The following is an 18,500-nucleotide window of genomic DNA, read 5'->3' as shown; positions in this document are numbered from 1 at the left end:
TAATGTTTATTTTTGAGAGAGAGAGAGAGAGAGACAGAGCATGAGTGGGGAAGGGGCAGAGCTAGATGGAGACATAGAATATGAAGCAGGCTCTAGGCTCCAGAGCTGTCAGCACAGAGCCTGATGCAGGGCTCCAACTCACAAACTCTGAGATCGTTACCAGAACTGAAGTCGGATGCTAAACTGACTGAGCCACCCAGGCACTCCAGATACCAAGCACCTTAAGATTTTCATATAATTTTATTTTGATTATACTGTTTCATAACAGTTTGAAATAAAATATAAATATATATTTAAAAATATGTTTTTGAAAGTTCAGAAATACTAGTTTTATTTAAAAGAAAAACTAATAAATACCCATAATCCAATTCATTCAGAGTTATGAAGAATATTGGTATAAATATGTTCAGAGCTAAATCATTATGTTTTTCTTTAAGTATTCACTTAGAATATATTTTGGGGAAGTAATTAGTGTTTAAAGCCATGTATATCAGCATATTTTGAAACCTTTGTTATATTGTCACATAGCTTCCAGAATTACAGTTTACATTTTCGCTAGTACTTCATAGTATTAATACTTTACTACAATTCATCATATTCTTAGCTACTATTTTAGTCTTACATTTTTTTTAACATAGGAAATTGAAAGAATAGTGTAATTGATCCCTATGACCTTATCAGCTAGGTTTAATAATTACCAACTCATGGCTACTCATCTTCACTTTTAAAACTCTGTTGGGTGAAAAAATGCCAATATTTAGTAGTGAGGAAAATAGAGAAAATGGATAAACTCACATAGTAATGTTATGAGTGAAAATTGATGAATTGGCAGTATCTAGTAAATTGAAAATAAACATAGCCTGTAACCCCCAAATTGCACTTTTGGATAAAACTGTGGTCTTAACAAAAGATCCTAAGGACCCTGAAGAGTTGTGTATAAGCCTGTTCTTGCAGTATTCATTGCAGTAGTACAAGACTGGAGACAACCTGAATGACCGTCTCTAAGGAAGTGGATAAATAAAACACAACATATTCACACAATATGATAATTTATTAGTAGAAATTATACAATAGGTCTTAATATGGATGTCTCAAAATTGTATTTAATGCAAAAACCAAATTTCAAAGGAAATATGCAATATGAAAGCATTAATGTATATTTCTCCAAAACAAATAAATAAATAAGTAAGTAAATAAGTAAATAAGTAAGTAAATGGTGTATACATATGAGTGGGTGTGAATAGGGATAGGTGTAAAACATTTCAAGGTTTATATGAGGATCATAATAGTGGTTGATTCTGGGAGGAATGGGTAGTTGGTTCACAATTGGAGGGTATTTTAGTTTTACCTGCAATATTTTGCTCGTCTCTAAAAAACAAGGAAATATAAAAATTTTAACAGACAGTAATTATTGGATATAATGGAATGTGTGTGTTATCTTATTCTTTATAATTTCCTGGGTGGTTTTTTTTTTACATTTATTAAATTAATAGGGAGAATTTTACAGGAACAACAACAGAAGACTTTAGGTATTTTCGGATCATGGAATATTGATGCTGCAAGGGTAGGATAAATCTGGGGCTGGGATACAACTAATATTTGAGGAAATATCCAGTACCAAAAGGTAGAAGAATATTAGAACAATGGGAGTTTGCTAAAAATAGTTTATTTTGATATTTTGAAATATTAAAATATTAAAGAAATGTTAAAATATTTCTTGCCTGACATATGGTGCGTACATTAGCAATCATTCAGGAAATATTTATGGAGGGTCTTTTGGATATCATTGTAGATATTTGGAATACAGTTGCATAGAGGACATATCAGAGTCTTGCTGTCTTGTTAGAAAGGGTTTTTCTTAGGGCTTTTAATGTCTCTTTGCCTATGTGAAAATGACCCAGTTTGAGTCACCCAAAAGAATGATTTTTTTGTTTGTTGTTGGATATTACCAATATTATGGCTTTCATGAATCTCATCTTTCAGCTATTTTAGCTTGAATTAAATATCACCCTATGCTTAACATAATTTTTCTCTAATATGTTAATTTGAATCTGAACATGGGTGTAATGTTTTGGAATACTTAGTCATATTCCAGGTTTATAAATGATGGCCAATATTCAAGGGATTATGGAATCAGTAAATACTACCACCTAAAAGGAACTCCCATATTTTATAGTTGAGTAATTTTAAATGCATCAAAACTTAAGGGTATGTTGAACTTTTCTCATCTTGGTCTTAAGATACTATTTCCTAATTAGGTTTGTACAAATATTATCAGTTTTACTAAATATGAAAGCAGCTACTGTACATTGTAATGTTTCCCACAATATATTTATCTTTCCATTTTCTCATTTTCACCTTTCTTGTCCTTTTTCTTAGCTTAAGTAGTAACTTTTAAAATAATTTGCCTTTTCCCTATATTTCATAACTTGATTGATTGTAATATATAGATAATGTACTTGTGTTCTGATTGGAATATTTACTCACATTCAAAGTAATATTAAATAAGTAATATAGGTTGGGTGAGACATAAAGTTGGATCTTTTAAAAGTATGATTGTTGTGCTGTTGAGAGTAACACTAGACTGCACTGCAGCTTGACCAGCCCCTCCAGATTTACCGTCTGATGCAGCTGTATTACAGTTATCATCTGTTGTTTCCCAAGCTGCAATTTCCTTCTCAATTTGTGGCTAAAACCCAACATTGGATGATTGTTTTCCACCCAGTTCAACATTGATCTTTGATCCTGCAGCAGACTTAAAAAATACCTTTTTTTTCTTTTTTGCCAAAAATCTGACAAGATTGTATTGGGCGTCATCAGCAGTAACATCAGACTTTATTTCACTGAATAAAGATGAAACAGCTGCTTTATTGTCCAATTCAGCACTCATGCATTCAGTATAGGATCATAATGTTTTCCAGCTTTCTCTAGCTACAGATACTTTTCTGTGTTTTCTAAATATGCTGTGGGTATCACTTTGTCAGATAAAACGTAGAAATTTTCAGCAATTCTTTATTAAGTTGAACTGTAACATATAATTAATCACTTTATAGATATCCTAAAAATATTTGATGAGGGTAACCTTTTTCCCCTACTAATTGTAATTCTCAAAGTTATAGTTTTGATTTGCCTTTGATATATTATCTTTATGCTTTTTACTGAAATTTATTTTAGCTTCCGTTTATTTCCAAGCTATCTTATTTTTTTCACATAGAATTGTAATTTCACATTGAAATTGTTAAGTGTCCCTGTGTGATTTTGTGTGTATAAGAGAGACAGATATGAAGAGAGAGGGAGGAACTGAGGGAGGGACACACTGATTGATTTAAAATAGCAAAGCTTCAACACCATTTATGAAGGACTTTCCTCAGTGTTACCATGTTTAACCTTCACTGCTTCAGAAATAGCAAATAATTTCAGTGTGTTTTTTTGCCTCTCTCCAGCAGCCTGTGGTAGCTGTTCCTCTTGTTGTGCCAATTAGCAGAAGGAAAGAGGATGAGGTGTCAGTTGGAAGTGCACCCCTGGCAAAGCAACAGTCCTATCAGGCCTCTGAATATGCCAGCAGCCCTATAAAAACGAAAACAATAACAGGTATGTGTCACAAATTCTAAAAGGTCTGTGATTTTACCCTATCTCTGAGCTAATAAGGTATCAAGTTATCTGGGCCACAGTTTCATGAATTCTGGACATGAGACTCCTAGAATGGAGACAAAAGACTATTATCTTACAGTATTAGCAGTAACTAGAGTATTACCTTTTTCTTGTGTCACTGTCCTAAGTCTAATTACCACAGGGTGGCACCAAGAAGTTCAGATGATACCTATATTCAATGGATTATGTTACAGAAGAGGAACCCTCAATTTAGGGAACCTGCATCTTTTATAATGGGTAGAAAGCATGTCTGCCATTTTCTCTAGAGGGAGACACTCTTTGTATCTTGCAAGGGTGTAAGCAAACTTGCCCTTTGCTCAAAAGGACAGTATCTCTGCCTTTTGAGGCTGAATGCTATGCAAATATCCTTGAAAGGACATTTGGGAACAAAGGCACTCACTGTTTCCACTTTCAAGACATTCAAAAACACTAGAGACCAATAGAGAATTGTCTCCTGATAGTATGTTCTTTCTTAAAGTGAATTCTTGCAAAACACAATATATCTCAATTTTCTACCTCTCCTTTCTTTCATTTTCTCAGCTAGATCATCTATGCAAATACAGAACATAAATATTCTTCCATAAGACAATTGTAGATTTCCATTTGTGTAACAAAACACTTTATCATTGCATTTATAATTTATATTAAATTACATGGCACAGACTATATATGAACTATGATCATAGATTGTTTATGTATCTTCCTTCTTGAATGCCCACCATTTTTACTTCTCTGGAAACCTTGGCGATAGTGCTGTCTTGAGAATGCTGTGTGGTAACCATTTTCTTTGCTTAGAATTAAGTTTCAAAAGTTTCTGTTCTATTTTTAATTAGAGTACACTGTTCCTGTTTGAGTTTTAATTTAAAAAATGTTTTATGAGGGGTCCCTGGGTGGCTCGGTTGATTATTTTTGATTTCAGCTGAGATCATGATCTCATGATTCGTGAGATCGAGCCCTGTGTTTGGCTCTTTGATGGTAGGATGGAGCCTATGGGATTCTTTCTTTCCCTCTCTCTCTGCCCGTCCTCCGCTTGTGTGTGTGTGCTTTCTTGAAAAAAGTTCTATGATCCTTTGTATCCACTTCTAAATGAAGTTACCACTGTTTCACTTATTATTTTTATTGCATCATAAACTGTAATGAATTTGGCAAATGAATTCATAGCCTTTTACACATTTTTTTACTCTTACTATCTTAACCTTTAAATTGTATAGTTCAGTTAGTGTTAAGTATATTCACACCATTATGAAATGCACATTTTAATTTTTCAGCTGGATTTTACAGTGGAGAAATGTGAGAGTTAACTTATTATGCCTGAATTCTTGTTAAAATGAGTTTTTATTTTTGTAGTTTCAGCCTAAGTTAGTCTTGGTCTTAAGTTCATTCCCAACGCTTATGTAGTATTTTTTGCACATGAAGGCCAACAAAGCTTGGTGATCCTGCACTGGGCTTGATTTCACGTTGTGATTATTCAACAGGAAGCAGACATCTTCCCCCTCCAGTCTCAATTAACCAGTATTAAATAGTTGGCTACAGGGAGAACATATGTTTGATGGTTGGAAATGTATTGACAGCAGAACAATACTATTTCAGTGCTATAGGCACATAGGGCAGGCCAAGCCAGGATAAAAGTATGCCTCACATGAAGACAATATATTATCACAAAAATCTAAATAATATTCTAGAGAATCTATTTTGAAAACTAGGAACCCCCTAAAAGGTATGACATGTGTTTATCCTATGTTTTGGAAATGTTATGAAAATTAATTTGGAACTGTTGATGACAATGTCTGTAAGGGAGACGAAAAATTGAAAAAGCAGGATGCCCCATAAGTGATAGCTTTTAAAAAAATACTAGCTATTTTTATCTTACATGTTTATATATTACTTCTCCAGTTCAAAGTACTATAAGTGCACTGTTAAAATAATAGAAGGTCTTTTAATTTGACTTCTTGAATACCACCAAGATAATAATACATTAAGAGATCTGTTAATTAATGATGTAAATTTTAGTAGATCATGCCACAATTTATAAGTATGGACCTTTAGCTTTGACCATGATGGTATAACAGGGACTAGATTTATATTTCTGCTATAAATAAGAAACTTTTCTAAATACGTGGGAGAAAAAAAAAAGTTTCTACACATTAGAGAATATGCAGTACAGAACTGTGATTCATCGTAAAAGAGAAACAAAACAGTCAAGCCCTAGAATTGCCCTGGCTTTCTTGCTAACGGCATGCTCCAGACCATAGAGCAGGGTGCAATATATTAAGCTGAGCTCAGCTGTCTTGCTGAATTGAAGTTTAGGGAGGTAGAGTGACTGAAGCATTAGGAGGTGGAGATGACTGCAAATCATGGAATACAATTCTAGAGAGAGAGAAAGTAGTGTTCTCATTGAATATTTGCTAAATAAATAGTAAAACATGCATGCATGGGATGAGACTCTACACAGTTGGGTGAAAGATGACCAAGGAACTGTGGTCTGAATGATTCCCAGAGCTCACACAGGGCTAGAAGGCATTCAGGTCCTACTGTCCATAAAATGCAATCCCACTGATTATTCAGGATATTCAATAGGGATTCCAGAAAAGCCATGCCTCCATAGTGTTCATAGTGGACCTAAAGTATCAAAAATATGAAGGCTACCCTCGACTCACTTTAAACAGTTTAAAAAAGGCTCTGAGGCAACAAAAACAGTGAATAAGTGCTGGCAAAATGAAGCCCAACACTATTATGAGGAATATAAGAAGATCCAGGCATGTAACAAGTTAAAATCACAGTGTAACATATTCAATCAAAAGCCAAAGGAGATGCAAAGAAGTAGGAAACTTTGACCAGAAAAAGAAGCCAATATAAATAAAGAGATGGCATAGATGATGGAATTAGTAGGTATATTAAATACTTGTACATTCAAACACGTATTGTAACTATGTTAAAGTATTTAAGGAGAGATGAGTACATTTTGTAGGGAAATGGAAGATATAATAAAGAATCAAGCCCAGCTCTAGAGTTGAAAAATATATGTGAATGGAGAAGCTGGGTAGAATTAGCAATAGAGTATACATTACTGAAAAAGAAATCAACCTTGAAGACATAGCAATAGAAACTTGCCAAAATGAAGCCAAATGAAGAGCATAAAATGGAAAAAAAAAGTGTTCAGAACTTTAGTTGATGGGGGATGATAATTTGGATAGAGTAGGTCTCACTGAAAGTTTGACCACATACTTGAAGCAGGTAAAGGTAAAGGAGGGAGCCATGCATGTGTCTTTAGAAAAAATCATACAGGATTGTATATGTATCTTGGAATAAATTATCCAATCTAACCCCTTCACTTTATAATTATGGAGATTGATTAATAAAGAGGTCAGGCAACTTATCCAAGGTTAAAAATGGTTTAGTGAGATTTTTTCCAGATTATGTATTTAATTCCCACCCTCCCCCCCCCCCCCCCCCCCACCTCTCCTCTGGTAACTGTCAGTTTTCTATAGTTAAGAGTCTATTTCTTAGGGGGTTTTTTGCTCATTTATTTTGTTTTCTAGATTTCACATATGAATGAAATCATATGGTATATGTCTTTCTCTGACTGATTTATTTTGCCTAGCATTACACTCTATACCTCCATCCATGTCACTGCAAATGGCAAGATTTCATTCTTTTTGATGGCTGAGTAATATTTCTCTCTCTCTCTCTCTCTCTCTCTCTCTCTCTCTCTCTCTCTCTGTGTGTGTGTGTGTGTGTGTACACATATATACACATACCTCATCTTTATTCATCAGTGGATGGAATAGGTGATGGGGATTAAGGAGAGGACTTGCTGTGATAAGCACCTGGTGTTTCATGGAAGTACTGAATCACTATATTATCATCTGAAACAAATATTACACTCTATGTTAACTGGAATTTAAATAAAAACTGAAAATAAATCTCAATATGAATATTTGTATTGCTTCTTGATTTATAAAGGAAGAATAATAGGTTCAACTATTTAATCCTTTTTGAAAACTCTTTCTAAATTTGATCACTGTTTTACTCTGTGCTTCACATTCCAGTTGGGAAATTTTTTTCCAGTGCTGTGTGAGGTGCTTTGATGAAGCTATTTAGCAGATTATGGAAAATAACACTTGAAAAGTATGTAGCACCCTGGTGACTTTCAGTAGCTAGCATATTTTTTCAGTGTATTAATGAACCTGTAGGAAATTCACACACACTCTCTCTGTCTTTCTCTCTCTCTCTCTCTCTCTCACTCACTCACTCACTCACACACACACACACACAAATTTCCAGATTATCGTAGTCATTCTGTGAATATTAGTTGCCTTCTTTCATTTCTTAGAGGCAAAAGAAGCCCTAAAAATCAGGTCTGTGCAAATTTAGTCATCTACTCTTTTACCTCTAATACGCAATATATAACTGGCTAACTTCAGGGCATTCTTTTTGTCAAGAGATTACTCTAAATTTTCAGCCCAGTCCCATAGGATGAAAATAGTGAAGAATTTTACATCAGAGCTACCAATAAGGATATGATGGGAAACACCTATACCTCTGTGATGAGCATGGAAGATTCTGCCACTCTTTAATTGGGTGTTAATTCAGTGTTAAGTTCCTGGATGACACTCAGAAGTGAAGTGCTACTGCTGACATATTTTTTCTTTCTTAATACATATTTTTAAGTATATCTCACAACCATTGATGTGTTTCAAAAAATAAAAAATTTATGATGTTTCAGATGTTTACATTTTTTGTCAGGAATATGGAAATTTAATCTTATTTAGTTCTCAAAGAGAATTAAATATGAAAATTGTGAAATTTTAAAAACACTTTGTGTATATTACAAATCGAGAAAAACTGCAGAATTTTTTTGAGAATGTTTGACAAGGAACTTAGGTTATCAGGTAAAATATCCCTAATTACATTTTTTTTCTGACCTCATTTCAAAATACAGTATGCTTATTTAATTGCTTTTTTAAGTTTATTTATTTATTTTGAGAGAGAGAGAACAGGGGAGGGGCAGAGAGAGAGAGAGGGAGAGAGAGAGAATCCCAAGCAGGCTCCACGGTGTCGGCACAGAGCCTGACACAGGGCTCGAACCCACGAACTATGAGATCATGACCTGAGCTGAAACCAAGAGCTGGATGCTTAACTGACTGAACCACCCAGGTGCCCCTGAAAATATAGTATTTTTAAACTAAGCAAGGGTTAAACAATGTAGTTATAATAATTAAGGTTGAGTTACTTTTGGCTGAAAATATCAGAAAACTCTCGGTAACAGTAGTTTAAACAAGATTGAGTTTTGTCTGTCATGTGAAAGCTTAATGGTAGACATCGCAAGGTGTTAAGGCTCTCCAGGGTCAGGTACATTTTTATTCCGTTACGGGTGGCCTTTGTTACCAGACTTGACTAACTGTCCACAATGGATGCTTCAACAGTGTATCGTATCTGCATTTTAGTGAGCAGAAATGAGAAACAATAAGTTGCCTTACCTCTTTGAAAAGTATACAGATGTTCTACACTTCAATTTTGCTACTATACTCTTGGCCAGAAACTACTCGTGTGATCATATCTAGAACTGTATAGGGTCTGAGGAGTGTAGTCTGTATTTTTAAAGGCCCATATGCATGACCAAAACACTGGGCTCTAACTAAGAAAAAAAGAGAATAGATACTGCAGGTTATTTAGCAGCCTCTGCCACAGAACTTAAAATGGAATACCATAAGCTGGAGCTATGGGAGAAAGTAGAAAATATTTTACTTTAAATGAGAGTATCAGAAGACAGTGTCAGTGAAAGTGTTGTCATGTTTGAGATGTTGCTTAGATTTTTCACAGTGAGTGATAGAGGCTTATGAGTCATTGACATATGGATCATACACAATCAAAACCACAGAGTGTATCATCTCCCGGGGAAAGCATACACAGAAAAATGAGGAAAAAAGCCCCAAATTAAATTCTGAGCAACTATTTCTTTAAAGATTAAGGAGAATGAGCCAATAGAGAGATTGAGAAGCATTATTCTGAGAAGTAGGCAGTAAAGGTGTAGGCATATGCATGTATACCTGTGTACATATGACATATATATGACATAACTGAACAGCACTTCAGGATGAGGGTGGGCAACTGCCTGGTACGCAGTAGACTCGTTAAGAACAAAGAGGCAGAAAAATTTTACTTGGCCTGAGGAGCTTCACTTATTTGGAAATGGATGGGATTTGAAACAGCCACGGTGTACCCCACTCTGTCAAGAAATTTGAGTATACAGACACTGTTATGTCTTGGGTTGTGGTCTCCTGGTTCGTGGGTTTGGGCCCCACATCCAGCTCACAGCTGTCAGCAAAGTCACCTTTGCATCCTTGATCCCCTCTTTCTCTGCCCCTCCCCTGCTTGTGCTTACTCTTTCTCTGTCTCTCAAAAAATATATAAAATTTTTTTAAAAAATTTTTAAAAAAAGAGTTAAAAAAATTTTTTTTAAATCATTTTGTCCACAGGCAATGTAACTTGTAGGATGGCTTTAAGTGGTGAGATTTCCAAGTTTTGCTAGTAAGAATTGCTCCTGAAGGCACTGATGTATTTTGGATTCTAATTTTAAGAATTGTGCATTGTAAATAAATACAATATAGTTATTCATCTAAAAGTGTTTTAGTCATCCTTAATTTGATTAAACTGGAATGTTCAGTAGGTATGTTCCTAGTTATAGGGTGAGGTTAGTATTAATGTATGCAAAATAAATTTTTTGTGGACTTATGTATATTAGAAGTTGCTCACTTTAATCATGTAGTTTAGCATAAAGTTCCATTCCTTTGTGATCAATTAGGTATTTAATTTCATTGGAAAATATTAAAGCATTGGAAAACATTGCATATTATACAATTGATTTTATTGTCTCAGGGATAAAATGTGGTTTAAAGTATATTTTCCCCTTTTGGAATAGAATAAGGTTTAGAATAAAATGAAGTATATCTAATGAAGTACTTCAAAAAAAACAAAATTGGAAAAACCATCCAGAAAGTAATCAGAGAACTTAAGGAAAATATACATTTACTAAACTGCCTTTTTCCATTTGTATTTTGAAGAACCATTATTTTTTATTTCTAAATCTAGAATTTATGAGATAAAGCATTAACGGTCTGTAGAACTTGACATAAAATTGAGTATTTGAATTATATGTTTATTTCTAAGCTTATCTTCCTAAAGAATTTCAACAGATGCCATACTATAATGTTATATCAGCCATAATAGTCTAGATGGTTGTAGCTATGGAGTATTTTTAACATTTTGTTTTTTTAATGTTTCATAACATATCTATGCATCATTTGATGATCTTCTTTTATAGACATATCTGGTAATTACACTACTCAACTTGGTACTACAACATACCTGAATTTCTTGCATTGCTAGTTTTGATATGAGGACTCCTCAAGTAAATCATCAGTTCATAAAAAAATGTAATTTATACTTTTTTAGTGTGTCTCTTGGTGTGTGTGGCAGAATGTTTTATAGTTAGTGTTTGTTCATTAATTCCAAAAACGTGTTAAGTTTTTTAAGCATACTAGGTTTATTGATTTTTTAAAAAAATTATATTACAATTTATGTAGCATGCACATAATTCTTTCCCTCTTGGAACTTTGATTCTTGAAAAGTATATGTAATTATTATTCATATTTGTACCTTCTTGGCTTATTTTTAATTTCTCTAGGTCTTGTATAGCAGATGACTTATTTAGGTATGATTTCTTTTAATATGTCCAATTTTACTCTCATTTTTTACTTTGAAAGTAGAATATAAACTGTACTAAATTTTCTCAATGGAGATGACTTTAGAAGGTAAAGTATTTTAATGCTGAGAAATTATTTTTAATTTCTACATTCTATTGGAATTATTTTATTTAGACTACAAAGGAGAAAAAAACCCAGAAAAGCACTGTTTTTGGTTTCCATGAACACATCTGAAGCAGGCTCATGTTTTGTTAAAAGCATTACTAAACAGTAAGTGATTAAATTAAAACAAGTACAGAGAACACAGCCTCGTTGCAAATAGTTCATCTTTACTAGCCTTCACCTTTTTTTCTTAGTGCATTCCTATTTGGCAAAAATCTTTGGGCAAGCATCTGGAGTGTACCATTTATTGATATATACATTAAATATGTGTATCACTATACTAGTATACTATAAAACACGAAAGATAATTTCATTAACATTTAAATGTTTTTATTCTGATAGAGTTTTAATATATCAATAATATATCAATATATCAGTAATATTTCAGTGAGACTAATATTGTGCTTCACTTCTTAAAATAAAATTTAATACTGTGTTGTAAAAACTTAAGGTTTAGTTCTTAATTCAGCTTATTTTAATAGTTGATTTTAGTGGCTGACATCATTGAAAAGCCACCTCACTGAGATACATTATATCCTAGAGGGAAAAGACCATCATTAGTGCACTGAGGACACTTATTTTTTCAGTCCTACCCATTTTGTCAAAGGCCTTTGTTGAAATAAGGGTGGTAGATTTCCATCTTCCTTATATCAGTAAGATAGTCTTCCAACTTAATGGGAAAGTGTTGCCTTTTTCTTTTAAATAAATTAGTGATATCTTTAATCCATAGGTTTAGATATGTCTGTTATATAGGAATCTTTTGAAAATGTATATACAAATTATGAGGATTAGTTAAAGGTAGAGGACAAAATTTAGGAATCTGATGAACTTTGTGTATGTAGGTAATATGCCACAATTAATTTAAAGTCAATGAAAGATTGAAGGACCCGTGCCAATTTCTTCTTGTTATTGAATGTCTAATTTTCCTCCAGTATATTTAGCATTTTGTTATCTGTAGCCTTCTGACATAGGGATGGACCTCAATGTAATCCTAATTTACTAAATATTAACAAACTATGTGTCTTTCTCATTTTTAGATAAAAGTAAATATGAACAGACATTGTCATATTTTTCCCCAGAAAGACCATCAATGGATGGTCTTACAGTTTTGCACACTACATTATTGGAGCTCACTGCTATATTAGGATGTTGTTACATGTAAGTTTAGGGTTATCTGAAGGAAGTTCCTTATAAGGCTCAGGTGGGAGAGTGCCAAGGAGCCTAGTTAAACTGGGAAAAGTATTGACTAACATAGTTGAAGAAATCTTCTGGAGATGGAGATAAAATCAATAGCATCTCCAAATATGCAAGTTCAGGCAGTGTCATAGAGACAATGACCAGTGGATATGATAATGGAAGGAGTGAGAGCCAGTTAAGGAAGGCAGGCAGTAAGGTTGGATAGTTGTAGAAGAAGTAAGGTTGTGAAATGGGGAAGTAAGCTCCATGATATGCTTGGGCATTTTGGATGTAGGCTGTGTAATGATATTGTGAGGGCTGGGCAGGTACACCTATTAAGAATTGCCTGGTTTTCCTTTTAATAGATAGGTGACTCTTTTAATAGGGAAGAACACATTTTTAAATTAGGATTCTGGTTGCGAGAGACTGAAACTTTTAAAATTTATTTTAAGTTTTAAAAAGCAGGAATATTTTGTTGATTCACATAACCAAAATGGTAAGAAAAGCAAAGATCTTTCCTTTGGAGTGACTTTGGAGTGACTTTGGAGTGACTTTCCTTTGGAGTGACTTCAAAACAGAGACTCCATACCATCAGGATTCTGCATTTTTTGTTGGTTTAACTTTTTTTTTTTTACTGAACATAGGTTTCTTGGCTTAGCAGTGTACATGGCTGTGGTTCCTGTGGACTCACATACTTAATTCTCTGTGATCAAAGAGAAAGATCTGGTCTAGTATCTGTTGAAAACCTACCTGAGGAGGATTTTGTTTGGCCTCTCATAGATCATGTGCATACATCTTAATCACTGTGGCCCGGGAGGTTAGGTACTATGATTGGCCCAGTCGCAGCCCAAGTTAGGTCATATATCCTTTTCTGTGTTTAGGAGCATGAGATGTTACACCAGAAGATGGAAGAGTAGCAGAAACATGGCCCCTGGGAATAATTTGTGAGGCAGGCAGGCATTCTAGTTTATGTCCACTAATTTTTCATTTTCCAATTAGTCACAACAGGTTTAAAATACAAAATGTTGATTATATAACACTTAGACTAAATCACATTCACAGATTTGTGTTTGATAGGATGAGGTAAATGGTTTATGAAGGTATTGCACATATGAATTAGGAGCCCAGGAGAAAATCTAAACTTGAAAGCTACAGGATGCATAAGACAGATGGCTGCCTACAGCAGGCTTCATGTTTCTTTATCTAGAGTTTATTCATTTGGGGTAAAGGAATTAGGAAGTGTTTTTGATGTTCTACTTCAGACAGTTTATTAATTTTACAACTTTGTTTCATTATAAAGAACTTTTTCTAGTGATTCATTAATTTGAGTTATCATAAGATTTCAAAAGTATGTCAGTTAATTTTGAAGTTCTTTGAGAAAACGTTGTGATGTTAATAAGTACATTGAAAGGTTTTTGAATACAGAGTTCTTTGGAAATAAGTTATTTTAGTTTTTACATGAACTGGCAGGAATTCAGCTAAAATTCAACCAAATTGTTTTGTATGCAGTCTTCCTCCCCCCCCCCCTTTTTTAGCAGTCAGAACAAGATTATAGTTTCCAGATGAAATTCTGAATGTCACATGGTGATGACATATATTTTCCTGGTTGGCTCAGCATGAGATGCAATTTTGCATGCCATGTCACGCTGACTTGCAGAATCCAAAAGCCATTATTTCCCAAGGGGCTTTCAAGAGTGATAGTATCGAATGTAGTTTGTATTTTGATGAAAAGTCTCAGGCATTATTGCAGTTTCTATGGCAAGCTGCTTAAAGCTTTATATACTCTCTAAACTCTAGAAATTTAAAAATAGTCTTACTATGTAAAAATCACTTTTTCTTCAAGTTATTTAAATTTATGTTGCCAAATTAAGTTGCCAAAAATAATGATCAGTGTAAGATACGGATCAAGTTAAGAAGGTATGGTGGAAAAACCAGTAGATTAGAGACCAAAAAAATCTAGCTTTTGATCCTATTCCTACTCCCATGTCAAGCTAACCTCATACACCTGGATTTTCTTCATTTAGAATATGGTAATAAGTATACAAACAAAAGCTCACCGATTTAAGTATTATTATAAGACTTAAATAAAGTGACACCTGGGTGCTCAGTTGGTTAAGTGTTGGACTCTAGATTTCAGCTCAGGTCATGATCTCATGGTTTGTGAGTTTAAGCCCCGCATCAGGCTCTGCTCTGACAGCACGGAGCCTGCTTGGGATTCTCTGTCTCCCTCTCCCTGTCCTTCCCCTGCCTGTGTTCTTTTTCTTCTTCTCTCTTCAAAAATAAATTTAAAAAATAAACATTTTAGAGGAACCTGGGTGGCTCAGTTGGTCAAGTGTTTGACTTTAGCTCAGGTCATGATCTCGCGGTCCATGGGTTCAAGCCCTGCATCGGGCTCTGTGCTGACAGCTCAGAGCCTGGAGCCTGCTTCAGATTCTGTCTCCCTCTATCTCTGCCCCTCCCCCACTCGTGCTCTGTCTCTCTTTTCTCAAAAATAGATAATAAAACATTTTTAAAAATTTTAAAAATGAACATTTTTTTAAAAGGAAGGTATGTGGAAGTTCTAGAAAATGATAAAAACACATTCAGATAGAAAGTAAATTTCACATTTTTTTATGTTTACATTTTAAAAGGAAAGGTATAGGCTCTAAGCAAAGTGAAGCTTATTGTTTTATCTAGTTCCTTCCAGGGTAATTTTATATTTTCTTTTCTCTGTTTGATATTAATCATCTTAAAGTTGCCTTAAAGGCCAGTATTTCCATTCATGCTTACATAATAAAACTTCTTTCACACTGATGATCTATGCTACATTTGTCTTGACTGAGTTGTTTTGTTATACCAGTCTCCCCTTCCTCCCTACCTCCCTCCCTCTTTTCCTTCCTTCCTCCCTTCCTTCCTGTCTCACATCCAGTTGTCTACATTTCTGTTTAGGTATCTTACAGGCCACTCAACCACTCAAGCCTAATGTGTCAGATCTGTACAACTATGTACCCCACCCCCACCACCACCATTGACCATGTTATTCAAGGATGAAACTTTGAATTCAGTGGCTTTTTTCCTCTGTCCATTCTGTTCATATGCTGCATCCCAAATCAGAGCCACACAATTTCTTGTACAGAATAATGTAAGGATGTCCTAAATAGTTTCACTTGTGTCATTTCCAAATTATCTCATCATCTGTTCTCAGTTACCCTAATCCATTGTCCAGATGACAGCAAGAATCATCCTATTATAAATCTAAATTGGATGATTTTATTCCCTGCTTAAAACACTTCAGTAACTTCTTATTGCATTTGAGATAAAATCCAAACTCCTTACCATGGCCTACAAAGTTTGACCTGATTTAGCCTCTGTCCTGTTCTTCCATTCATCATTTGTCATTTTTCTTTTTTTTCTTACAATGATCCTCTTTCTTCAAACACTCCATGCTTTTTCTTGCCTGGGATCTTTTGCATGTGCTGTTTCCACTGTTCTCATTGCTCCCGCACCCCCCACATACACACTAAAACACTCAAAATGGAAGTATTTTTATTTTATGTACAATGAATAGGCATTACAGTAGGTATCTTGGAGGACCCATTCAAGGTGGCTCACATAATCCAATTTAACGAAGCCCATATTCTTCCCATACTGAAGGAGACCCTGGAGGCACATAGTGACACAGTATTTCCACATCAGACCTTGCCGGTTTGTGCAGATGGGGCAGGAATGACAACCCAGGCCAAATTTCCTTGGATGGCCACAGTAGAGCTCCTGGTGACCCATCTTGCTCTCTCAGGTGGAACAAGGCAAAAGTTCATTGCTCTTTTTGTAGCTATGTACTATTCATACTCCTAGTCTTAGTTTAAATGTTATGCTTTCAGTAAAGAAACCTCTATTCAGTCTTTCTCAAGTAGGTCTGTGCCACTCTGCCAGGATTCCCTACCTTAGCACCTCTTTTCTGCCCTTGTAACACCTACCAGAGTTTTTCATTCTTTCTTTTCTTTCTCTTAGTCTAGAATATGTGTATCAAGAACCATATCTGACTTGTTCACTTTTTAAAAGTTGAGGTATAATTGACATATGTTACATTTATCTCAGGTTTACAGCATAGTGATACAATACACATGTACACTGTGAAATGGTCATAATTGGGCTAGTTAATATCCATCCCTATACATAGTTACCAAAAATATTTTTTCTTGTGATGAAAAATTTTTTAGTATTTACTCTGTGAGAGACCATCAAATATGCAATACAGTGTTATTGACTATAGTCACCATGCTGTACATTACATCCCCATGACTTATTTCTTTTATGCTGGAAGTATGTACCTTTTCACCCCCTTAACCCATTTCAGACACACCCTTCACCCATTTCGTCCACCCCTTTTCTCTGGAAACCACCAGCCTGTTCTTTGTATCTATGAGTTTGGTTTTTGTTTTGTTTTGTTTTTAAGTTCCACATAGAAATGAGATCATATGGTATTTGTCTTTCTTTGTCTGACTTATTTCACTGTCCTTGCAACCCATCTCTGTTATTACAAATGGCAAGATTTTCATTTTTTTATGGCTGAATAATATTTCATTATATGTTTCCATATATTATATATACACACACATGCCTATACATATATAGATACATATATGTGTATATGTGTATTAACCTCATTTTCTTTTTCCATTCATCTATAAGCAGACACTTAGGTTGTTTCTATATCTTGGCTAGTGTAAGTAATACTACAGTGAACATGGAGGTGCGTATATCTTTTCTAGTTAGTATTTTCATTTTCTTTAGATGAATACCCAAAGGTGGAATTGTTAGATCATATAATAGTTCTGTTTTTAATTTTTGAAGGAACTTTCTATACTGTTTTTCATAATGGCTTCACGAATTTACATTTCAACCAATAGTGCACAAGAATTCCCGTTTTTCTGCATCCTCACCAGCACTTGTTATATTTTGTCTTTTTGATAATAGCCATTCTCACAGGTGTGAAGTAATATATTAGTTTGGTTTTGACTTACATTTCCTTGACAATTAATGATTTTGAGCATCTTTTATGTACCTATGGGCCATCTGTATGCCTTCTTTGGAAAATGTTTATTTAGATCTTCTGCCCAATTTTTAATTAGATTTTTTGTTTGTTTTTGCTATTGAGTTGTATGAGTTCTTTACATATTTTGGATATTAACCCCTTGCCAGATACATGATTTGCAGATAGTTTCTCTTATTCAGTAGTTTGCCTTTTCATTTTGTTGCTGGTTTCCTTTGCTGTGCGGAAGCCTTTTAGTTTGATATAGTCCCACTAGTTTATTTTTGCTTATGTTGCCTTTGCTCTTGGTGTCAGATTGAAAAAATGATTGCCAGGATCAATGTCACAGAGCTTACTGCCTGTGTGTTATGGTTCAGGTGTGACATTTTGTTAAGTCCTTAATCCATTTGAGTTAGTTTTTGTGTCTGGTGTAAGATAGGGCTCCAGTTTCATTCTTTCGTATATGGCTGTCCAGTTTTCCCAGCACCATTTATTGAATAAACTGTTTTTCCCCAAGACTTATTTACTTTCTTCCCAGAATCTAACACCGATTTCTGGCATTGAGCAGGTATTCAGTAAATAACTATACGACTCAATAAAACCTTTTTCTCTCTTTTTATTTTTTATTTAGGGGCTTAAATATCACATTCCTCAAACTTTTTTGCTCCCATTTCTTTAATTGATTTGTATTGATGTCCTATACCTTTTGATGTCTGTTCCCAGATTTCCCAGGGATATTTATCAATTATTGAGGAGAAGTAGCATCTTGTAGTACATTTTAAATTGGTGCACAT

The 18,500-nt window shown here is 34.4% G+C and overlaps 2 protein-coding genes across 12 annotated transcripts in view; one reads left to right on the top strand and one right to left on the bottom strand.

The window, feature by feature from the left end:
* The window catches only part of VPS13B (vacuolar protein sorting 13 homolog B), a 794,855-nt gene that overhangs the window by 338,635 nt on the left and 437,720 nt on the right, over window positions 1–18,500 (top strand). For 10 of the 11 annotated variants that reach the window (XR_008292721.1, XM_053208414.1, XM_053208412.1 and 7 more), the window contains exon 21: window positions 3,444–3,591. Coding sequence is in view for 10 of the 11 variants with exons in the window: in XM_053208414.1 (XP_053064389.1) it covers window positions 3,444–3,591 (148 nt within the window). In the remaining variant the exon portion in view is untranslated. The remainder of the gene's footprint in view (window positions 1–3,443; window positions 3,592–18,500) is intronic. The other variant, XM_053208413.1, reaches the window with a different exon arrangement.
* Window positions 16,128–16,457, bottom strand: LOC113600642 (40S ribosomal protein S29-like). Its single transcript, XM_053208426.1, has one exon. The coding sequence runs from the start codon at window positions 16,455–16,457 to the stop codon at window positions 16,221–16,223; it is 237 nt and encodes a 78-aa protein (XP_053064401.1). The 3' UTR covers window positions 16,128–16,220.

The sequence above is a fragment of the Acinonyx jubatus genome, chromosome F2 (assembly GCF_027475565.1).
Source record: "Acinonyx jubatus isolate Ajub_Pintada_27869175 chromosome F2, VMU_Ajub_asm_v1.0, whole genome shotgun sequence".
NCBI lineage: Eukaryota > Metazoa > Chordata > Mammalia > Carnivora > Felidae > Acinonyx > Acinonyx jubatus.
This window is presented reverse-complemented; position numbering and strand designations above follow the sequence as displayed.

Coding starts and splice junctions, on each gene's coding strand:
- LOC113600642 (XM_053208426.1), bottom strand. CDS start 16,457: ATGGGTCACCAGGAGCTCTACTGTGGCCATCCAAGGAAATTTGGCCTG.